The 25173-nt window shown below is 41.0% G+C and overlaps 1 protein-coding gene across 8 annotated transcripts in view; it reads right to left on the bottom strand.

Annotated features, from left to right (window-relative positions):
• PITPNC1 (phosphatidylinositol transfer protein cytoplasmic 1) overlaps positions 1–25173 on the bottom strand; it is a 266448-nt gene that overhangs the window by 156919 nt on the left and 84356 nt on the right. For 2 of the 8 annotated variants that reach the window (XM_082373721.1, XM_082373724.1), the window contains one exon: positions 18246–18466. The exons of the other annotated variants lie outside the window; for them this stretch is intronic. In XM_082373721.1, coding sequence (XP_082229847.1) covers positions 18336–18466 — 131 coding nt within the window. In that variant the 3' untranslated portion in view covers positions 18246–18335. Of the gene's footprint in view, positions 1–18245; positions 18467–25173 lie in introns of those variants that run through there. 8 annotated transcript variants of the gene reach the window in all.

Raw genomic sequence — 25173 nt, 5'->3', positions numbered from 1 at the left:
AAACAGAAGGAACCAGGAGCACGCCTCCTAAGGGTTTCCCTGCCTCTGGTCTCCGGCCTTCCATTCAACCTACTCGTTTTGGAATCACCTGTCTAGAGCACAGATTTACTCTTGATCTGATTCTGTCACCCCAAATTTAAAACCTTCAATGTCTTCGCTTCCCCCAATAGGCAGAGCAAAATCTGGCCTCCTTACCAAAGTTTCAAGATCCTCTCAGCCCTGCCTCTCTCACCACTCACCCCACTTCATTTGCTGTGTTCCCACTCAATACTGCACATTTTTTCAATGGGCTCTTCTGCTTGGTGTACGCATCATTCTTTCTTCGTATTTGCCTATTAATATTTTGCCCTCATTTCAAGGCCCAGCTTCCATCTCACCTTTTCTGAGAGGTCAAAGTGGATTCCTGAAATGGGGATGATTGTGCCTATTCCTTATAATCCTACAGAGCTGCACTATATCCTTAAAAAACAACAAAATCATACTATTATCTGGTTATTAAATTGATTTGTTTTTCCTTATAGAAAAATTAGAATATGGAAAAGGGTTTTTTTACTCATCCAGAAATAAACAATAGTAACATTTAGGTACATATTCTTTTTAGTCTTTCAAAATGTTTTTAAGCTAAATTAGAAATTATACTGAATGTATCACTTTGTGAAGTGCTTTTCCTAACTGAATATATTATTATCAGCATTTCCCATATCTTTAAATATTCTTCAAAAATTATTAATGGCTGCAAAAGATATCCCCTTGTATGAACATAATTTAATGAGCACCCAATTACCAAATAAGAATTCAAAAATTGTTTGTTTATCCCAGTGCATTACACATAGTAAGTATACTTACACATAGTAAGTATTCAGAAGACGTTTGTTGAATTGAATTTTTATCATTGATAGAAGACAACAGCAATTGCCAATTCCTGTTCTGAATTTACTCTAGCATTCAAATAGCAAATAATTTGTTTGTTTATTTATTTCATTTTGGTCACTCCACGCGGCGTGCGGGATCTTAGTTCCCCAACCAGGGATTGAACCTGGGCCCTCGGCAGTGAAACGTGGAGTCCTAACCACTGGACTGCCAGGGAATTCCCACAAATAAATTATTTAAATGAAAAAAAGTTGTTTTCAGCTTGTATGGTAACATGGACTTGCAGAATTTATAAACTTTTGTCAGAAAAGCCAATTAAAACTGAAGAAACTACTACTTTCCCCAGCCCATGAGGGCCACCACATCTTCTTCCAAAGACTAAAATCCATGATTAAGGCATTGATGTGGACAAAACAAACAAAATCGTAAATCTATAGAGAGATTGTATATTCAGAAAACTTCTATAGATCTTTAGCATCATCTAATCTGGAAGTTTGTGTAAAATCTTACTTCATCTTTTTTTTTCTCCTTTCTTCAGTATTTCTCTTCACATTAAAATACATTGGCATTTTTTCAGTTGGTAAAAGCCAGTTAAATAGGATTTATGCGCTTGCCCACGATCAAGTGAACTTTCATTGTCATTAACTGGTCTACCTGGCACACAGTCGTGTCTCCCCAGCATGACGACTTAAGGAAGGAAGGAGAGAAAATGTAAAGGAACTGAATGGAACTGAGATCAGCCCAGTGTCCATGAGGGCAGGCAAGGGGTTTCAAGGATGGGGTAACAACAGAGGGCCAACAACTGGAAAAAGCATACGGCCAAAAAGCCATGATGATGGAAGCCCCAGAGCAAATTAGGTAAAGAGGTAGCGCTGCTGGCCAGAATACAAAGAAACATCGGCAAACAAATTTGGGAAGAAAAGAGAGTTACTCCACAATTTTACGTATGGCCCAGCTGGCATCTGTGTGAAAATGTACACATGCAAGTGGCTTCCCTGGTGGCGCAGTGGTTAAGAATCCGCCTGCCAATGCAGGAGACACAGGTTCGAGCCCTGGTCCGGGAAGATCCCACATGCCATGGAGCAACTAAGCCTGTGCGCCACAACTACTGAGCCTGCGCTCTAGAGCGCATGAGCCACAAGTACTGAAGCTGGCACACCTAGAGCCCGTGCTCCCAACAAGAGAAGCCACCGCAATGAGAAGCCCACACACCACAACGAAGAGTAGCCCCCGCTCGCCACAACTAGAGAAAGACCGCCTGCAGCAACAAAGACCCAACACAGCCAAAATAAAACAAATACAATAAAATAAATTCATATAAAAAAGAAGCAATATTGTAACAAATTCAATAAACACTTAAAAAAAAAAAAGGTACACATGCAGAGGTTCAAACACATCCCTTTCTCTGAAACTACTATTTGAAGATCTCCTCTAGATGTCTAAGAAGTATCAAAATTAAGAGCTCAAGACAGAAAAGATCTAGTAGCGTACAGTGAAACCAGCAAAATAGTTATGTCTAAATAATCACTATAAATATGAAATACTGACTGAAAATAAAAATTTTAAAGTATAATATTCAATGCAAAAAAAAGTACTAATAACATTCTGAGAGCTACATGTTTTATTGTAGGTGGAGGTGGCTTGAAGGAACATAAATGAGGAAGGGGAGGGAAGACAAAAAATATTGTTCCACATATTGATTACCTTGACCTCGATAATCAGAAAAAGTAAAGGTTGAGAATGCTTTTTGCAAAACTTAAAGGAATGATTAAAACAGGATGTGAATTTTCAAATCACTAGAGAAGATATAGTGCATATAGCAAATAGCAAATGTTAAAGGAAAAGTAAAAATAAAATAAGATGAAACAAGATCATACTATTAGTTATAATAAAAAAAGATACTACACTTCCATATTAAAAGGAAATAACTTTCATATTGGGTGGAAAAAAATAAAACCCAGTGACATTTTTGCTTACAAGAGACAAGTGTAAAACAAAATGAGACTGAAATGTTACAATAAAAGGATTATCAAAGATTTAGCAGACAACAAAAAAAGAAGTGATTTTGATTCATGATAACAAGGGTTATATTTTCTTTTTATGTGTTCATGGAACATTTATAAAAACTAATCATATAGTAAACCACAATAAAAACCTAAATAAATTCCAAACGAAACTATACAGGACTCACTGTCACGCCTTCCCTCACCCCTCAAAAAAACCTCACTTAAAATAGCAGAAGTCTAAATCAAAACCCCAACAGTTGGAATTTTTTTTTTTTTTTTTTTTTTTTTTGCCATGCTGCGCAGCTTGTGAGATCTTAGTTCCCCGACCAGGAATTGAACCCAGCAGTGAAAGCACTGAGTCCTAACCACTGGACCACCAGGGAATCCCCCAACACTTGGAAATTTAAAAGAACTTTTTGATAAACTTTTGGTTCTGGTAGAAATGGAAACTACAGCTATAAACAATTTAAAAATAGAAAATAACAATAGGAACACTATATATTAAATATTAGGTGATATAGGCAAAGTTGTTATCAGAAACAAGATAAACAGATGGGAACATGATTATTATATAAGTCTTAGGCTTAAAGGAAACTAAGTCCAAATTTAGATGCCATTAAATATTATATGTATATATAAACATATACACATTAGAGAGAGAGGAAGGAAGGGAGGGAGGGAGGAAGGAAGGGAGAAAAGACTCTCCAAAATATTAAGAGTAAAAACAAAAAATTGAGTAGTTATTGCTGGGTTGTGAATTTCTTTTTTTTCTTTTTTTGAATTTCCTAAATATTCTCAATGAGAATGTACCACTTTTATAATCAGAACAAAATTAAACAAAAGCTCAACAAAACATAATTTACAGTCATCAGAGGGTAGGAACAACACAAAACACCATCTTGCCAAAGTAATCAAGGCAATTAAAATTCTCTCCTTTTAAGACTTTTAAGCTCTAGCCTGCTGATGGTTGTTACAAGCCTGTTTTTACTGTTTCAGCACAGTTCCATCCTCTGGTCTTGTGCCTGGATGTCAGGTATGGTGTGCAGAGGCTGCCAACTCCTAACCATTAGTGCCTCTTTTTAGGGAAAATCAAGCATTCAGACACGTGGGGAACCATGAATAGTGTGGTGACTGCTATTTTAAGGTTAACAGTGTCATACAGCAGCATTTGCATTACAGAATTGATGGGGAAAAAATAGAATGGCTGAAGAGAATTTCCTCTTTTGTTGTGTGTTATTTTGGTTTCTTGTTTTTTTAAAAACAAATAAGTGGGAGTTAATGTAAATGGCACTTCAAATATCACAAGCCACCCCAGACAGCAATTTGAATCCACATGAAAAAAGAGTGCCAGTAAAGGTAATTATGTAACTAAAAAAATAGTATAAACACATATTTATCCTTTCTTGTCTTAACTGATTTAAAAAGCAATAGTATAAAACAGTATGTCTAGAATTGTACTGTTGGGCCTATAATGGATAGAAATGTAGTATATTTGACAATAACTGCACAGAGGAGATGTGTGCGAAGAAAGCTATATTAGAGGAAGGGAATGGTACCAGATGGTAACTCATATCCGCTGACACCAATGAAGAGAGCCAGAAACGGTAAATAAATAGGTTAATATAACAAACTCTATAAATATATACTCTCCATTTCTTCTCTCAGCTTCTTCAAATGACTTAAAAATATATAAAGTAATAATTATAACAATGTACTGTTGGCTTTGTAACACACACAGCTGTAATACATATAATAATAATAGAACAAAAAGAGGGAGGAGGACTGAAGTTTCCATGTTTCACTGGAATTAAGTTATTATAGTATAAATCTGAAATAAATTCTGATACATTATGATGTATATGGTAAGCCTAAGAGTAAATACTAAGAAAATAACTTTTTAAATAGTTTAAAAAAAAATCATTAAAATAATGTAAGTGCTACACTAGAAAATAGTCACTCAATGCAAAAGAAAGCAGTGAAGGGAGATAGAGGAACATAAAAAGACGTAAGACATGAGATATAGAAAGCAAAAGGTAAAACAGCAGATGTAAATCCAACTATATCAATAATACTAATTGTGAGTTGATTAAGCAATCCAAAGCAGAGATAATCAGGCTTGATTAAAAAAAAAAAACAACAACAAGAGGGACTTCCCTGGTGGTCCAGTGGGTAAGAATCCGAGCTCCCAATGCAGCGGGCCTGGGTTCGAGCTCTGGTCAGGGAACTAGATCCCACATGCATGCTGCAACTACGAGTCTTCATGCCTCAACTAAGAGTCCACATGCCGCAACTAAAACATGCTGCAATGAAGATCCCGCATGCCACAACTAAGACCCGGCGCAGCCTAGATAAATAAATATTTTTTTAAAAAAAGATCTATCTATAAGCCATCTACAAGAGAATTTAGATGCAAAGTTACAAATTGGTTGAAAGTATAGATGGGAAAAAGAATCATGCAAACAGTAGCCATAAGAAAGCTGGAATAGCTGTATTAATATCAGACAAAGTAGAATTTAAAACAAAAACACTACCAAAAATAAAGGGGGACATCTTTTTTATTATGAAGCAGAGAATTTTTTAAAAAAATTTTTACTGGAGTATAGCTGATTTACAACGTTGTGTTAGTTTCTGCTGTTCAGCAAAGTGAATCAGTTATACATATACATATATCCTCTTTTTAAGATTCTTTTCCCATATAGGTCATTACAGAGTATTGAGTAGAGTTCCCTGTGCTCTACAGTAGGTCCTTATCAGTTATGTATTTTATATATAGTAGTGTGTATATGTCAATCCCAATCTCCCAATTTATCCCTCCCCCGCTTTCCCCCCGTGGTAACCATAAGTTTGTTTTCTGCATCTGTGACTCTATTTCTGTTTTGTAAATAAGTTCATTTGTATCATTTTTTTAGACTGCACATATAAGCATTATCATTTGATATTTGTCTTTCTCTGTCTGACTTACTTCACTTACTATGACAATCTCTGGGTCCATCCATGTGGATGCAAATGGCATTATTTCATTCTTTTTTTTTTTTTGAATTTTATTTATTTATTTATTTATACAGCAGGCTCTTATTAGTGATCCATTTTATACATATTAGTGTATATATGTCAATCCCATTCTTTTTTATGGCTGAGTAATATTCCACCTTTTCTTTATCCATTCATCTGTCAATGGACAGTTAGGTTGCTTTCATGTCTTGGCTATTGTAAATAGTGCTGCTATGAACATTGGAGTGCATGTATCTTTTCGAATTAGAGTTTTCTCCAGATATATGTCCAGGAGTGGGATTGCTGGATCATACAGTAGTTCTATTTTTAGTTTTTTAAGGAACCTCCATACTGTTCTCCATAATGGTGGTACCAATTTACATTCCCGCCAACAGTGTAGGAGGGTTCCCTGTTCTCCACATGAAGAGGGACAATTTATAATGACAAAGAGGTCAACCCATCAGGAAGATACAATTATAAACATGTATGCCCCTAAGAGAGCCCTGAAATACATAAAGCAAAAATTAATGGGAGAAATAGATTATTAAACTATAATAGTTGGAGATTTCAAAACCCCACTCTCAATAATGGATAGAACAGTTAGGCAGAAGATCAACAAGGAAACAAAAGACATGAACACCATAAACCAACCAGACCTAACATAACATAGAACACTCCACCCAACACAGCAGAATACCTTCTCTTCAGTGCAGAAGGAACAGTCTCCACGATAGACCAATTGCTAGACCATAAAACAAACTTCAATAAATTTAAAAGGACTGAATTCACTCAAAGCATGTTCTCTGACAACAATGGAATGAAATTAGAAATTTGAGGGCATCCCTGGTGGCCCAGTGGTTAAGAATCTGCCGGCCAAAGCAGGGAACATGGGTTCGAGCCCTGGTCCCGGAAGATCCCATATGCCACGGAGCAACTAAGCCTGTGCACCACAACTACTGAGCCTGTGCTCTACAGCCCGCAAGCCACAACTACTGGGCCCGCGTGCCACAACTACTGAAGCCCGCGTGCCTAGAGTCTGTGCTCCGCAACAAGAGAAGCCACGGCAACATGCACTGCAACGAAGAGTAGTCCCCACTCACCACAACTAGAGAAAGCCCGCTCGCAGCAACAAAGACCCAATGCAGCCAAAAATAAAAATAAAAAATACAATAAATAAATTTATTTACAAAAAAAGAAATTTGAGAAATTCACAAATAGGTGTAAATAAAACAACTCACTCTTAAATAACCAATGGGTCAAAGAAGAAATCACAAGAGAAATTAGTAAATACTTCTAAAGGAATAAAAATTAAGATACAACATATCAAAACTTATGAGATGCAGCTAAAACAGAGAAAAGTAACAGAGAAAAATCAATGAATCCAAAAGCTGGTGCTTTGAAAAAAATCAACGAAATTGACAAACTTTTAGCTAGACTAACCAAGAAAAAAAGACAGATGACTCAAATTACGAATATCGTTAAACACTGTTTTGTTAAAATATGTTTTCCAGGTCCTTTTGCCCCAGCGAGGAATGGGTTCTAGAGAGATTTTAGCCATTTCCTTGTAACTTTTCAGCAGAAGTTTGATATTGTGCTCTTTAATACTTTTGCACATGTGGCTGCCAGTTCCTGGAATAGCAAAGCAATTATTGCCTCTGTGCCTTTTTAGCTGCTTTGCTTTTTAGATAAGACCTGTTTGGCACCAACCTGAGAAAATGGGAAGATCTGAGTGGCTGTTTTGTTTATACAGTGTTGGCGTGTTTTCATTTGCTCTAAACTTCCAGGCAGATACAAAAGAAAATGAAAACGGCTTATGTTCAGTAGATTGGCCAAGTGGTCCTTTGGGGAAGGATGCCGCACAGACTCCTGGAAGGTTGGAGAAAATACCAGGGCTGCAAAGAAGTTACCCAGAAACCCTTTTCCTTTCAAATCCGAGTCCCTTCCGTACACTCATTTGTGAGAGGAAGCAGTTCTGTATGTGATAATTTCTCCCACCTTCCGCCCAGTTCTACAAGTGGGAAATCCAAAGTGTCATCCTGGATGCCTCCCTACCCCACCCCCAGCACATCCCGGAGATTTATTTCCCAATAACTCTCACCTCCACTGATTCTCTCCATCCCACAGCTGTTGCCCTGGTCAAAGATACAACCACTGCTGGACCCCATAAGAGCTTCCAAAGAGGAGTGCTCGAATCTACCCTTGTCCCTATCCGTTTCCTTCTCCTCACTATAAATCTGTTTTTGTCGCTTCCCAAGACAAAGCCCTTCGACTGCTCTTGGAATAAAGCCCCAGGCTTCAGCGTGGCCCATCATGGACGCCCTGATTGACTGGGTACCTCGTCTAACTGGAGCATGTACCCGCCTCTCCTTTCTAGTTTTGTGTTTCAGATACACTGACCTGCTCCCCTCCTCCTAGGATCTTTTGAACGCACAGTTCTCTCAACCTCCATCACTTTGCCAAATTAACATCATCCGACTGAGCTCACTCAAACTTCCCCAGGCACATTTCTGAGTACCCGAGACCAGACCCAGTCTCCCTGTCAGAGCCTCCTCATAACCCTTTGTCCCTTCCTTCTTGAGAAAGGGTTAAGGTGAGGCCAGGATTGACAAATGCACCGACTACCCCATGGCAGACATCACTTAGTGTCAATAGCCTAAATGCCCCCAGAATCCTCTTGAACAGCCCCTACAGATTGATCAGCCTGATGGTTTTATGTTTTAGAGCTTTTGTGCCTGAGCCAACCTACTCCTTAAATCTTCAATATCCTAAATTTTCCAAACTCCTTAAGTAGCTTGCATTGTTACTCTCCCAAGCTGCTTTCATACATCTAAATCAAATTTGCATTACAATTTAAAGCCATTTCCTGGAATAGACTGTGCTTTACTAAAAATCCAGAGAGCTGAGAACAGCCTAGTGACCGAAAAAAAAAAAAGCACAAGTAAATCCTACAACACTGATTATGACTTCATGAAATGAGAAGAAAAACACTAAGGAATAATTCATAAGCTTACGGTGCAACTACGGTAATAGGATTATTTACTTAATCACACAAACTTTCATCTTATTACTTTACTGTTAGTCCATATAACGTTTTCAGAGTGTTGAACGCTATGGTACATCTAATGGGCTTCAATTACAACATTAAGGTCTAACGTTTACTGAACAAATTTACTATGTGCCAAAGATTGTCTAACAGCTTTTCGCACACTAACACACTTAATCCTCATTAACAACGCTGAGGTAGGTGCAATTTATGATCACCCCCATCGCACAGATGAGAAAACTGAGGCACAGGCAAAGTAGAAGAACAAAATTAAGATATTTTCAGACAGGCTAGGATTCAGAAAGTTTATCTCTCCTGTACTTTTTCTAATTCGGAATTTCCAAGAGGGTATACCCATTTAAGAGGCTTCAAAATAAGGGAACAGAACAAAAAAAGAAGACGACAAGAAATTCAATAAAATGTTGAGCCAAGGCAGTGAAACAGTGAGGACAGTGGCTGGTGGGCTGGGACAAGATGATGGTGGCTCTGAGAAGTAAGGGGATGCCTTGTAACCGAGAGCATGGTAATCACACTAGATGATGAAAGAACATTATTTTTTGTCCACATGAAAAAGAAAGATAAGTAGGAACTCCAGGAAAACAAAAAAGCTGTAGTTGATAGTACAGAAAAGAGAATTCATCTGGACCTTGATGCATGAAATACTGTTTTTTAGGTGGTCTGTGATGTTAATCCTGTAGAGAAGATAATATAACCCTAGCGCCTGGACCTGCAGTGAAAATGTTTACACAGCAATAATCACATAAATGTTGTTCCTTGGTGTTCAACTTTTAGAAACAACCTAAAGACATTAAGAATAGAGAATGGCAATTAAGAGTTTTTTAATTGAGACAGAATTCATAGATCATAAAACTCTTTTCTTTTCCCCACCACATGGCTTGCGGGATCTTAGTTCCCCGACCAGGGATTGAATTGTACCCTCGGCAGTGAAAGCTCGGAGTCTTAACCACTGGACCACCAGGGAATTCCCCAAACTAACTCTTTAAAATATAATATTCAGTAGTTTTTAATATATACACACAACGTTCTATAACCATGCCCACTACTGTATCTAATTTCAGAACATTCTCATTACTCCCAAAAGAAGTCCCATACCCATGAGCACTTAATTCCCATTCTCCCTAGCCTATGGCAACCAGTAATCAGTTTTCTGTCTCTATGGATGTGTCCGTTCTAGACATTTCATATAAATGGAATCACACAATATGTGGCTTTTTTTTTTTTTAACATGTGGTCTTTTGTGTCTGGCTTCTTTCACTTAGCATGATATTTTCAAGGTTTATCCATCTTGTAGCATGTATCAGTACTTCACACCTTTTTTTTAAAATTTAATTTTATTTTGGCTGCGTTGGGTCTTAGTTGCTGCACGCGGGCTTTCTCTATTTGCGGCGAGTGTGGGCTACTCTTCGTTGCGGTGCACAGGCTTCTCATTGCGGAGGCTTCTCTTGTTGCAGAGCACAGGCTCTAGGCGCACGGGCTTCAGTAGTTGTGGCTTGTAGGCTCTACAGCACAGGCTCAGTAGTTGTGGCGCTTGGGCTTAGTTGCTCCGTGGCATGTGGGATCTTCCCAGACCAGGGCTCGAACCCGTGTCCCCTGCATTGGCAGGCGGATTCTTAACCACTGCGCCACCAGGGAAGCCCCTGTGTAACACTTCTGAATTAAAAAACAATACCCATTTATCCACTTTTGACATTATCGCCCTCAACGTTCTCTTCTCTGGTCTAAATAGAAATAATTCTGCTAATCTGTGATAATACTAACTCTTTGAATCACCATGTATGAGTCTGGGTTAAAATCGCTTGAGAAGTCTGACAGAAATGAAAACATTTTTTGTAGAATGAATTGTACCTAATGCTCTCAGGTGGGCTCAACCAGAGGGGAACAGTAAGTGCTTTCCATGTGTCTCAGTGGACTGGAATTCAAAGGCAGACACAGTAATTCCATAGTAAACAGGGGGAGATTAAGGCTCAAGTCTGGGGTAATACTTGTCACAAAGGAACCCAACCTAACTTGATTTTTGCAAAGACAAGCACTAACCTTTGTATGACTCAACTCAAAGAAAGCAAGGAATGAGATTTAGATGCCTCACGGAACTAGTTAAAAACCTGCATATTTGGTTATGCTCAGAAGACTGAAAATATTTTTCATATCATTTTCATGGGGAAATTACTGCATGCAAGAATCTATAGTTCAACAGTAGGAGGAGATGGAGAAGAAAATTATGGGGAAGGGGAAATGTCTCCCTCATGAAAGTGTTTGTTAGAGGGGCGGTATTTTGAAAATGTGTTCTTTCCACCCCCCAATTCAAGTTGTGCTCTCTCGCATTTTTTTCTCTAAGGACAAGTATTACCCTTGGCACCACTCCAAAAATGCTCTCTGTAATTCCTGCAACGCTGTCTTCTCAGAATTCAATTCTCAGCAACACCAAAAATTCATTTGTGTTTCAGAATTTCCAAATTCTAAGCATAAGGAGTGGAAAATAATCAAATGAAAGATGGTCAATACACCAACAGGCATATGAAAAGATGCTCAACATTGCTGATTATTAGAGAAATGCAAACCAAAACTACAGTGAGGTACCACCTCACACCAGTCAGAATGAGCATCATTAAAAAGTCTAGGGACTTCCCTGGTGGTGCAGTGGTTAAGAATCCACCTGCCAAAAAAAAAAAAAAAAAAAAGAATCCGCCTGCCAGTGCAGGGGACACGGGTTCGAGCCCTGGTCCGGAAACAACCCACAGGCCACAGAACAACTAAGCCCGTGGGCCACAACTACTGAGCCTGTGCTCTAGAGCCTACAAGCCACAACTACTGAAGCCCGTGCGCCTAGAGCTTGTGCTCCGCAACAAGAGAAGCCACCGCAATGAGAAGCTCATGCACCGCAATGAAGAGTAGACCCCACTCGCCGCAACTAGAGAAAGCCCGCGCACAGCAATGAAGACCCAACGCAGCCAAAAATAAATTAAAAAAAAAAAAGTCTACAAATAACAAATGTTGGAGAGGATGTGGAGAAAAGGGAACCCAAGTACACTGTTGGTGGGAATGTAACTCGGTGCAGTCACTATGGAGAACAGTACGGAGGTTCCTCAAAAAACTAAAAATAGAATTGCCATATGATTCAGCAATCCCACTCCTGGGCATATATCTGGAAAAGACAAAGGCTCTAATTCGAAAAGATACATGCACCCCAATGTTCATAGCAGCACTATTTACAATAGCCAAGACATGGAATCCATAGACAGATGAATGGATAAAGAAGATGTGGTATATACACTCAATGGAATACTACCCAGCCATAAAAAAGAATAAAATAATGCCATCTGCAGCAACATGGATGGACCTAGAGATTATCATACTAAGTGAAGTAAGTCAGAGAAAGACAAATACCATATGTATCACATATGTGGACTATAAAATATGATGCAAATGAACTTATTGATGAAACAGAAACAGACTCACAGACACAGAAAACAAACTTACGGCTACCAAAGGGGAAAGGGGGTGGGGGAGGGATAAAGCAGAAGTTTAGGATTAGCAGATACAAACTACTATATATAAAATAGATAAACAACAAGGTCCTACTGTATAGCAGGGCAACTATATTCAATATCCTGTAATAAATCATAATTGAAAAGAGTATGTATATACGTGTATAACTGGATCACTTTGCTGTATAGCAGAAATTAACACAACATTGTCAATCAACTATACTTCCACACACACAAAAAAAGATGGCCAATACATATAAACTGTCCCATATCCAAAGACATTTATTTCTAGGGACTTCCCTGGTGGTCCAGTGGGTAAGACTCCATGCTCCCAATGCAGGGGGCCTGGGTTTGATCCCCGGTCGGGGCACTGGATCCCGCAAGCACGCCACAACTAAGAGTCCACATGCTGCAACTAAGAGTCTGCATGCTGCAACTAAGAAGTCTGCATGCTGCAACAAGTTTCCTGTGTGCCGCAACTAAGACCCAGTCCAGCCAGAATAAATAAATATTTTTTAAAAAACAAAGACAGGGACTTCCCTGGTGGCACAGTGGTTAGGACTCTGCGCTCCCAATGCAGGGGGCCCGGGGTCGATCCCCGCCCAGGGAACTAGATCCCACATGCGTGCGGCAACTAAGAGTTCGCATGCCGCAACTAAGGAGGCACCCTGCTGCAATTAAGGAGCCCACGAGCCGCAACTAAGACACAGCGCAACCAAATAAATATTTTTTTAAAATAAATAAATAAAATAAAATAAAAAACAAAGACATTTATTTCTCAATGTTGATTATATGTGTTCAGCTTTTTATAATCAACAACAAAAACTCTCTAGCAATGTCACCATGACAACATAATAGAATCAGCTAGAAGTGCTCTCCCTGTAAGCTGCTGTATGTTATGCCCATAGCTGTATCAGTCAGGGTTGGTCTGTTATGTTGTGGTAACAAAGAACCACACGATCTCCATGGCTCAAAACAGCCAAAGTTTACTCCTTGCTCAAGCAGGTCAACAGGGCTGCTCGGATCCTTCTCATCACTCAGACACCCGGGCTGACAGAGCAGTCACCACCTTGAACTTTGCAGGTCACCACACAAAAGGGGAAGAGAGAACTCTCGGAGGGCCCACACTAGCAAGAAAATGCTGAATGTGGCACTATGTCGCTCGCGTTAGAGGTCATTAGCCAGAACTAGTCACATCCAGCTACAAAAGACCAGGAACACAGTTCTCTTGTATGTCCAGAATGAGAGATTAATAGAAATATTTGAGAAACAGGAACAAACAATAACTGATAGCTTTTCAAAAACACTAGAAATGAGACTATAAAATAGGCTGGATTTTTTTGTTAATTTTTTAGGCTGGTTTTTTTTAAATGTAATTTTGTTGTCAAAATGGATGTAATATTCTGGAATTCTATCTGTGTGACGATACTAAAATGTCAGCCTCTAGGATGAGAAACCTTTATCCCCATCAAGGCTGTCTTAACAAGTTCTAGTTTGCAGCCCAAATTCGTAAACCATTCTATCTTTTGTAAGCATTTCTTGAGAACTAAGAAGTGAAAAATAAACTTTCACTATTTGATTTTTGATAGATGTTTGCTTTTCAGGAAAGGAAATGTAACTAATTATTAGGATCTGCTGCATTAGTAATAGCGCCAAACTTCTTCTATTTTATCTCATTATTTTGGCATAACAGGATGCCAAGCAAGAGGAATGTCTAGCTCTTCAGGTTCTCTAAAACAACCTGAGCTAAAATCCAGATGTACTTAGCCATTAATTTTTTAAAAATAAGAAATGTGATTTGCCAGTTCAATCAAATGTCTAAAAGGAAAGTAGGCAGCTGTTATCGAAGACATCATTCCAACTTTCTTAAAGCAGAGTTTACATTGACTAATATATAGTTACAAACTGCTAACTCACATTTAATTACATGTCAATGTATGCAATGTACAGTTGCCCAAGTCATTGGTCAAGACAGCCACTGAAAACAGGCCACATCATTCTAGAGTTGAGTGGGTTTTCCCCTCATGTTCCCCTCATGTAATTCTGTAGATAGATGTCATTAGATTGTCTTCTCTTTTTTCATTTGTCATAATCAGCTAAATGACATGAACAGTCATCTATCTGACTAATCACTGCGAGTGGAATTCAAGGTCATACATTTGATTCTGACATAGGCTAGCGCTTAACGTGGATTCCCCCAGCAGAAAAGAACTGAGAAAAGGGAACAGGAGAGAAATCAGGAGTGAAAAGTGACAGCATGGACACGCAGGGGGCCCTAAGTCTTCTAAAAAAAAAAAGAAAGACAAGAACTCAAGAGCAAACAATTTATTTGGGAGGTGAAAGGAACGAGGACGTGATATAGAGAAGGGAAGATATGAAATAAATGGTGTGTTTCAAGCCAATTACCACCCTGCGCAACTGAGCTGAACCCCATTGGTGGAACCTGCAAAAACCACGTAGACACACGCCTTAGATTTACCCACCCTGAAGGGTGAGGGAGCTGGGGTATGTCAGTCATTGGTTGGGTTGCTCCCGGGAAGCACTGCTTCATGGGCAGCAAAGTGACCTATAGCCCAGAAAAATCTTCAAGCAAAGAAATGCAGGTGCTGTAAGTCAGAAGTCAGGCCAATGTGCACTGAAGTGGTAAAGATGAAGGAATATGGGCAGGGTACCAACCGCATCTGTTATAGCTATTAACACATCTGGTAATGGCCACCAGCTCTAACTCCAGACAAATGCCTTGTCATTGGTCACTAGGAGCATCAGTATCGTGTCACACATGCCTGCATTTCCAATAGTCAACTAGTAGCGTTAAAATAGCGGCAGACCAAGATACAGATTTTTAAAATATACTTAGTAATAATAAAACTAATGGTAAACCAGAAAGAAAAGGTTAAAATGCACAAAGCTACAGTTTCACATCAAAAGCAACATTTCCCAAAGTGAAAACACTCTATCCCCACTCTATCATGTCATCTTGTTTTACTGTCTTTTCAGCTTTTATCACTATCAGAAATTACTTATTCATTTACTTCACGTACGGATTTATGTGTTTGCGGCTGTTTCAACCACTTAGCATGTGAAAAGAGAGACCTTGGGATTTCCATGGTGGTCCAGTGGTTAAGACTCCACGCTCCCAATGCAGGGGACCCAGGTTCCATCCCTTGTCAGGGAACTAGATCCTGCATGCCGCCAACTAAGAGCCCGCATGCCACAACTAAAGATCCCGCACGCTGCAACAAAGATCCCACACGATGCAACTAAGACCCAGCACAGCCAAATAAAAATAAATTTTAAAAAACCACAAAAAACAAACAGAGACCTTGTCTGTCCTGTTTACTAGTGTAACCCCAGCATCTGGCACATGGATGCTCAATAAATAGTAGTTAAATGAATAAAAGATTGCCTTTCCAGAGAGACCCAAAGCCAATGGACATAGAATAGGCTCTGAAACGTCCTTTATCATAGGACATAGTGACTTTATTTACCCTAGCATGTCTCAAGTTTATGCAACCATGGAACCCTTGTGTGCGTGGGGTTTTTTTGTTTTTTTGTTTTCTGGCCACGCTGCGCAGCTTGGATCTTAGTTCTCCAACCAGGGATTGAACCCATGGTCTCGGCAGTGAAAGCGTGGAGTCCTAACCACCAGACCGCCAAGGAATTCCCAACCATGGAACCCTTTAATCCTGGAAATTAATTTTCCCTGGAAACAAAGTTTGAAAAATGCTAGCCCAGAGATGACAAAGCCAGCAAGATTGAGAATAACTTTAGTGAGTATGACATGGTTAATAAACTGTAGGAGATACTGGAAATATTCACTCCTAGAAATTCAAGAGACTGAAGGAGGTAAACGCCACTCCTTAAGAAGCAGAAAGAATTCACAATATATGTAAGTCAAATCACTGTACTACTCACCTTAAACTTATACAGTGTTGTATGTCAATTATAACTCAATAAACCTGGGAAAATAAATAAACAAACAAGAGTCTGGTCTTCCACCAAAAAAAGAAAGAAAGAAAATATCTCATGTGCCTACCCAATGGCTGGCCCATTTCTAGACGATGCCCAAGTACAAGTTCCACAATAAAAGGTGCTCAGGCAAATTTCATCCAATGGTAACTTTTGCTCTGACAAAGGCTCTTTTATTTTCCAAATTTTGATTTACTACAATTTGATTTGTTACAAAGCAGATCAATCCCAGGGATAGGGCAGGCTGGCTGACTCCTGATAACGGCAGTCTTCTTAAGGGCAGAGGTTTAGTTCAGGTTTTGTTCACTGATAAATCTACAAAAGTTATATCGGAATATCTGTTTCCATGGAAAGAGGTTAAAAGTATTGTTCAGTGGAAGAAAGCAGTTGATAATAAATGTGTGCCGTATGATCTCATTTTAGTAGTAGTATTTTATACATAATCTCCCTGGAATGTCAGCTCCATGCAGACAGGGGTTTTGTCTGTTTATTCATGCTTTATCCCTAGGGACTGGCACATGGCAGGCATTCAATAAATATTTGTTAACTGCAGAAACAGATGTCTGCATTGAAAGGAAGGTTTATACATGCAGTGTATATGCAAATATATTCAACAGTGGTTAACTCTGGGCGTCAGATTTGTGGGTATTATCTGGCAGACCTGTATTTTTCTCATTCTTACAAGGAAGATGCATTGCTATTGAAATAAGAAAACAAAGACATCTTTTACAATGATTGCTAGGTTGCTGCCACCACACCTTCTTCCCCTTTCCAAGCCCCATTTCAGTACTTCAAGGTCAAACCCACTCTCCCCTATTCCCACAAGGGTCTAGAGGCATCAGGCAAATGAGAAGCAGCCTCCACTTTAGACAGGTGGGGCCTTGAATTTTAATCTAGTTTACTCCACTACACCAGTACTTTTTCCACAGGCCTATCAAAGCAGGATATTTAGAAACCCTGCATATCATTTGATCGCTTTCTCAGGTATAGAGTGTAGAACTAAACCTGAAAGCTGGAAAGGAGAGTTAAAACTGGAGCTCTTACGAGATTGCAAATTTGTTGCTGACACTCAAGGTGGAGGATACTGCAGCTGTGCCATTCATCTCTCCAGTGATGGGTTAAGAATATTTAGAATTCACAGTCAGTAGCTCAGCAGCCTCTCTGTTAGGGCTCTAACAATTGCCCTGCCCTGTGACGGGTTCTTCTGACACATAGAGTACTCCTCACTGAGAATGCAGAGTTCCCACCTAAGAAAGAGGGTTCTTGCTCCTAGAAAATCCTGTGTCCAACACTTGGATCTTACAAAATATCCACATTAAAGAACAGCTACTGAATTCACCATTCGATTCTCCTTTTAACAAAAGGATTCCAAATATGATTGGATATTTTAAAAATTAACTAGAAAACTGTTTGGCAATATCTACTAAAGCTGAACATATAACACTTCAACTCCTGAGAATATCGCCAACAAAATACACAATATGTTCCCTAAAAGCACTTATTTGTAATAACTCCAAACAGGAAGCTACTCAAATGTCCCCAGAAGGAGAAGAATAAATAAATTGTGGCATCTTCACACCATGGAACACTACACAGCAATGGGAATGATCAAACACGCAACAATAGGACACATCTCACACACTGCTGAGTGGAAGGAGCCTGCCACAGGAGACCACATACCATATGATTCCATTTAAACAAGTTCCAAGGGCATAAATTCTATCTATGGTGTTGGAAGTCAGGACAGTGGTTATCCTGGGGTGATGAGAAGACAGGAATGAGGCATGAGGATCCTGTTTCTCGAGCTGGGTGTTGGTTATTGTTTTAGTTTTCATAGAAAATGACTACAGACTTGGTGGCTTAACCCAACACAAATTTATTCTCTCACAGTTCTGGAAGCCAGAAGTCAGAAATCAAGGTGTCGGCAGGGCCAGGCTCCCTCTGAAGGCTCTAGGGGACAATCTGTTCCTTGCCTTTTCCAGCTCCTGGTGTCTCTAACTGTTCCTTGTGGCCGTATCTCTCCAATCTGTCTCTATCTTCACATGGCCTTCTCTCCCATGGCCTCTTCTCCTCTTCTGTCTCTGGTAAGGATATCTGTCATTGGATTTAGGGACCACCCAGGATGATCTCATCTCAAGAGCCTTAATTTAATCTCAAAGACCCCTTTCCAAATAAGATCACATTCACAGGTTCTGGAGGACATCTCTTTCTGGGAGCCACCATTCAACTCACTACAGTTACCTGGGTGTGAAATTTTATCCAGTGATGCATGAATGCACTTTTCTGATTGTGTGTTATACATCCACAAGGATTTAAAAAAAAAAATACAAATTCTCAGAAATACATTTGTATTCACCATGACACATTTTGCACACATCTAACAAAAAAGAACACAATCCCTGGTATTTCATTGGCCGTAATGCCTGCAGAGTTTTTGGCTTTTCACAACCTCCCATCCCACTTCTGGTTCTTAGTAGAATGTACAGAAACCTCACAGCAACTTCCATTTATGTTTTTATTAACCGATTTCCCCTCATCCTCCACTACCCGAAGTGTTGAAATCCTTTAACAAATTACAAGCCAGGGGCCATCAGGGAGTCTGGGCTCTGCACTGTGTCAGCTCAGAGAATCAAGCTGTAATTTTAGACAGATGTTCGTAAACTTGGGGATTCCTGGTATGTGGACTTGGGTGCCTCCAACCCCAGACGGCAGGGGAAGCAGCCAGTGTTGCCTGCCCAGATGACCAGAAAATGTTTCTTAATGAATTGTCCAGCGGGACTCACGCTGGCTCCCACATCTGGCAGATCTGGGTTATATCACTCTCGGTCCTCAGTGTCCTGCGGGTTCCTGGGAACGCCCTGCCCAGAGTCAAGTGCACCAGCTGCAGCAGCCGGCTGCATTCACATGCCTCTCTGCGTCATCCTGACGGTCACACACTATGGGGCTGGCTCCGGCTCCCAGTTCCAGAGGCTGAGTCGGCCGCCCCCCAGGAGGCCACCGCCTCTCACTTTCCCATGGGCCTAAGAAGTCACCATGGAAGTAAAATTCCATGCCTGGAGGTATCCAGGGGAGGACTGCATTCTCTGCTTTTCTACACTAATAGCTCCTGGCACCATAATTCAACATTAGCTGTGTTAATCTAGAGAGAGGAAAAAACAAACATAAAAAACCTGAGCCATTCACATTCCTCAAATAGGATCCGAGGAGGAGAGAAAGAAGTAAAAACTTTGAAAGAATTCCAAGAAGAAATATAGATTTAAACAGCATGTGGCACAAGGTGGATGGTGGCAAAGAGGTGACAATTTTCATGGAGATGGGGAGGCCTCTGACGCTCTGCTCTGTTGGACCAGAGTCCTGCTATGTTCTCTCCATCACATAAAAAGCCCCAACACTCTCTTACAGTCTACCTGGCACTACATTCCTGCTTTCTGATTAACTACAGAGCCTTGGAGACCTTTATTTTGTATCCTTTTAGTAACTGATCAGAACTCCCCTGAGGCTGCTTCTGGGACAGAACTCCCAGCAGCACCCTGTGGGGAGGTTTTATCTTCCTGCTCATTATCGCTAGAACATGATGTAATTCACACTCATGGAACTACTATACAGGCCTGCCTCACTCCCCATCAATTCCACCTGTTCATTCAGAGTCAGGGCATGTTAGAGCCAGAGAGGACTTTTTTTTTTTTTTAAACAAAATCTTTAATCTTGGGCTTCTTCACAGTGGTTAAGAATCCGCCTGCCAATGCAGGGGACACAGGTTCGAGCCCTGGTCCGGCATGCTCCCACATGCCCTGGAGCAACTAAACCCGTGCGCCACAACTACTGAGCCTGTGCTCTAAAGCCTGCGAGCCACAACTACTGAAGCCCGTGCACCTGGAGCCCATGCTCCGCAACAAAAGAAGCCACCGCAGTGAAAAGCCTGCGCAGCGCAACGAAGAGTAGCCCCCGGTCGCCGCAACTAGAGAATACCCGCGGGCAGCAACGAAGACCCAGCGCAGCCAAAAATAAATAAATAAAAATTAAAAAAAAAATCTTTAATCTCATTCTTCTAACTGGTTTGCCAATCCTCATTCTAATTTTAAAGCCAAAACACAAGAAACCTGCGATCCTGACAAGTAATTCATCATTCCGCAGTTAGATAATGACACACACAAGCGTACTACCCAGGTCTCCTCATTCTTTGTTTCAAAATTACATCATGCAGCTCATTAATTTAAAAAGAAAAGCCTATTAAAAGTCTTTAAAATGTGGGCTGAGATTTACAAATCTGCAGATGTGTTCTAAAGAAATAACCAAGAAGAAGACAGAAAGAAAGGGATGGAGAAAATATTCATTTATATTTAGTCCTTTACCTGGTGCTTCAGAAGGCCGGCTGCCCAGCAGACTCGCTCAGCCTTCCCAAACCCCCGCGCCCAGGGCAGAGCTCAGAACAAGTAAATCGCCATCTCCGGAGGGCAGAGCTCAGAGCAAGTAAATTGCCATCTCCGGAGGGCAGAGCTCAGACCAAGTAAATCGCCATCTCCGGAGGGCAGACCTCAGACCAAGTAAATCGCCATCTCCGGAGGGCAGACCTCAGACCAAGTAAATCGCCATCTCCGGAGGGCAGACCTCAGACCAAGTAAATCGCCATCTCCGGAGGGCAGACCTCAGACCAAGTAAATCGCCATCTCCGGAGGGCAGACCTCAGACCAAGTAAATCGCCATCTCCGGAGGGCAGACCTCAGACCAAGTAAATCGCCATCTCCGGAGGGCAGACCTCAGACCAAGTAAATCGCCACCTCCGGAGGGCAGACCTCAGACCAAGTAAATCGCCACCTCCGGAGGGCAGACCTCAGACCAAGTAAATCGCCACCTCCGGAGGGCAGACCTCAGACCAAGTAAATCGCCACCTCCGGAGGGCAGACCTCAGACCAACTAAATCGCCATCTCTGGAGGGCAGACCTCAGACCAACTAAATCACCATCTCTGGAGGGCAGACCTCAAACCAAGTAAATCACCATCTCTGGAGGTGGGGTTCGGATGGCAGTAAGCAACCAGGTAACTCCAATGTGTAGCCAACCTGGAGTGCCATTGATTTACTGGAGTTTAGGCCAAAACAGCTGTGTAGAGACCAAAACCACAGTTTTCGAAAGAACAGAGAGGAAAGAAAAGAAACAGAAAAGGAGGAGGGAGGGGTCATTTATATGACGTGATCTTCAATTTGTCATCCTCTGTGCTTCAGTGGGCTAAATGAATGTGTGGTCAAATTGAGAAGATCTACACGGGTGATCTCAGCCTGGGACAAGGTCACCTTTCCCCACCATGCCTGTGACCACAGAGGCATGTGGACTACAGTTGGAGAAAGGGGGAAAAGAGCTAGCAATCAGGTCCTGTACTCTTAAAGTACTCACAGCTTTTCAGGATACTTTTCCTTTTTAAAAAAGGAGCCCATTACCATATGATCCAGCAATTCCACATTTTGATATATATCCAAAAGACTAAAACGCAGGGACTCAAACAAATATCTGTATACCCGTGTTCACAGCAACATTATTCACAATAGCCAAAAAGTCGAAGCAATCCATCCATCCATCGACTGAGGAATGGATAAACAAAATGTGTTCTATACACACAGTGGAATATTATTCAGCCTGAAAAAGGAAGGGGCATTCTGACATAGGCCACAACATGGATGAACCTTGAGGATGTTGGTCCAAACGAAATAAGCCAGTCACAGTACAAATACTGGATGATCCCACTTATATGAGGTCCCTATAATAGTCAAATAATAGAGACAGAAAGTCAATTGGTGGTTGCTGGGGGCTGGGGGGAGGGAGGACACAGAGAATTATTGTTTAATGGGTACAGAGTTTCAGTTTTGCATGAAGAAAACTTGCATGGATGGTGGTGCTAGTAGCACAAACAATGTGAATGTACTGAATGGGACACAAAAATGGTTAGGATGGTAAATTTTTTAACAAGTAGGGGGGTACCCTATGAGTGCCTCTCATTTACTTCTCTCTGGTGTTGGCAGAGGTTACTGAGGGCAAAATCACAAAGGTAGATGTGTCATCTGTAAAATTCTGACGTCTGAGGTCTGCGCACAACACACCCCAGGCCACTGAAATCTATTTGGCAGGACTGGCTGACTCAAGAAAGAGTTATAGAGCTTTGCAACTCCCCAGGGGGCACATGAGGGCCGGCTGGCAGGCCTTGCGTTTCACGTTATATAACCACCAAGCTGCCGGTTTCCAAACAAGACGAGGTGAATTCCAATGTGCTCCACGCCTACGAGGAGCCAACTGATGATTAATTCCCAAATAACTTTATCAAGGAGCCTTTTTCTAATTCCCAAATGCAGTAATGCCATTTATTTGTTAGTTGAGAAATCTCTGGTTTCCTTTCTGATGGGTTGACTCAAATGTATTGTGAAAGAGGGGCTTATTTTTCATCTTTTCCCTCCGTTTGGCTTAGTATTCTAGGGGCAAAGAACAACTTCAACAAGGAGAAAATTCCGTTGGCAGCAGCTCTTTTTGAGCTGCTCTGTAATCCAAAGCTTTCAAGTGAGTAAGCTTTCTTCTTGACTAACACCTCTGCGACAGACAGAGAAGGAAAAAACCTGCAGCTCTTCCCTGATCAATGGTCCTAACCCTTTCCTTCAGTCTGTGATGATCCTATACAGGGGATGACTTGTGAAGATGTTTTCTAGGGGAAGTCACCTGGGTCCTAGAGGCTGGTCCCCAAGCCCACGTGTCTGAGCTCTGGCCAGGCATCTAAAACAACTTGTCATGTTTCCCCAGCCTCGGACCAGCAGCCCCAGAGCACCACTCACACTTGACCAAGAAAGTCTGTCCCAGGGATTCACCAGGAAGCCCAAAGTTTGGCAGCTGGAAAAATGTAAACCTTCTGCTTTAAGAGTTTGCATATTAACACTTCTGCCAGAAGCCAATCACTTAACAGGAGTTGCATTAAGTACTCGAACATCCTTCTACTGAGCTCAGACACAGGGAAACACTCAGTTGTTTCTTTGGCATAAGGTTCTGCAAGATAAAAGAAATTCCTCTAAATCTAAACAGTAAAGGAAAAGGGGAGAGGTTCTTGTCCGCGGAGGGAAAAGGAAACATAACTTAAACGGTATGACTTATTTGTGATAAGTTCTAACCAATGTCCATATTTTATGGGTTTTTTTCATATAGATACTTACAAATAAATTCCACAATACTCTTTAATACAGGACGTGCCACTTTGGGAACTCCAGGAGGCAGCCTGAAGAGCAAGAAGGAATCTGGTTTCCTGGGTGCTTCTAATTGCTACCCCCTGCTCCAAATGCATAGATACTTTTCAACTATATTCCTCGTTATGTATCTGAATTCAGACACATAAACGTAACCTCCTTGCCTCCCCGCCCCCCTGCCTCAGGTTTGCCCCATGGATGGAAAGGAAAAGATCCCCCCCCTCCTTGCTCGGATGGAAAGGAAAATACTCCCTGCTTATAACTGCCACGGAAGCTTCATGATTTCCACAAGGCTCCCTGGAGTCCACGGAACTCTGGAACCATGAAGTGGTCCACGGAGTACGTATGTGCACAGCAGCGCCCCAGCTGTACATTGGTGCCACCCCAGATCAATGCCATCTTCTCAGAAGGTCTCTGTGTGCAGACATAAGGCTAGCAAAACTACATACTGCCACGGGAGGAGGAAGAAAAGGTGTATTTTCCACCATTACTCCTTAAAAGCACCCTAAGCACCATATGTAACTTAATAGCCTATTACTTTCTTTGCCCATAAGAGAGAATTCAGCTCACGAAATACCACCATCAATAAATATTGAGTGTTCGTTATACAGCCCAACAATAAGATAATATACTGTGTTCCAAAACACCGTTAAGGCTCTGAGAACATTTTCTGGCACACTGAAATAGTGGAATGACCATAAATTATGTAAAGGGAGAAATTTCTTACATTTCAGAAAAAAATAAAATAAAAACCTCTAGCAACAGAATTTAGTGCTTAATAACTCTCACATGCTGAAGTTTCAGCTTAATCAACTGTGACTTTTGATATTTTATTTAATATATCTAGGAAGCATCACCAAAAGAGTAATTTTAATATTGCTTCTAAATTCAATTAGAGTGGTTACGTTTTTATGGCAGAGTAACATTCGCAGGGCCCTTCTTTAATACACCAGTTATTAAATCCCACAGTCCCTTAATCCACATTGCAGACTAATCTAACGCGTTTAAGCCACCCTTGAAAAGCCATCTCTCAGCGCGGGGCTCACAGAGTGTGATAGCTTTTGCTTTTCTGGCCTAAGAAGTCATTTTTTTTCCTCTTGACATCTTAAGAGTCATCTTTAATAATTTTTTTTCTGTAGTTCCAATGTCTCTCAACTCCTGATATGCCAGACTGACTTGGCAAATCTGTTCTTCTCCCACAGAAACACCCATCAGCTGCTGCTATTGCTGACTCCCAGGCACATGGTCTGGCAGATACCCTATTACAAAATAAATCCACAAATCCAGATGAAAAGCCAGACGCTTCCCAGCATGCTCCACACAATTCCCACTGTGCTGGTGACAGATGCTCCCAGTGGCCTGAGCACCAGGAAACCAGGAAACTCACACACACAAAGACACACACAGAGACACACACACACACAGACACACACACACACACACACACACAGAGTCTGGCCAAGTGGTTGGGAGTGAGAACCCAGTGGCTACATTCTACCAACTTTAGGTAAGTCACTGGGTCTCTCTCTGCTTCCCTATTTGTAAGATGGTAATACTCGTTGTAACCACCTTCAT

Source organism: Balaenoptera borealis (assembly GCF_965194805.1).
Source record: "Balaenoptera borealis genome assembly, chromosome: 20".
NCBI lineage: Eukaryota > Metazoa > Chordata > Mammalia > Artiodactyla > Balaenopteridae > Balaenoptera > Balaenoptera borealis.
The sequence above is the reverse complement of the archived record's forward strand: the minus strand, read 5'-3'. Positions and strand labels throughout refer to the sequence as shown.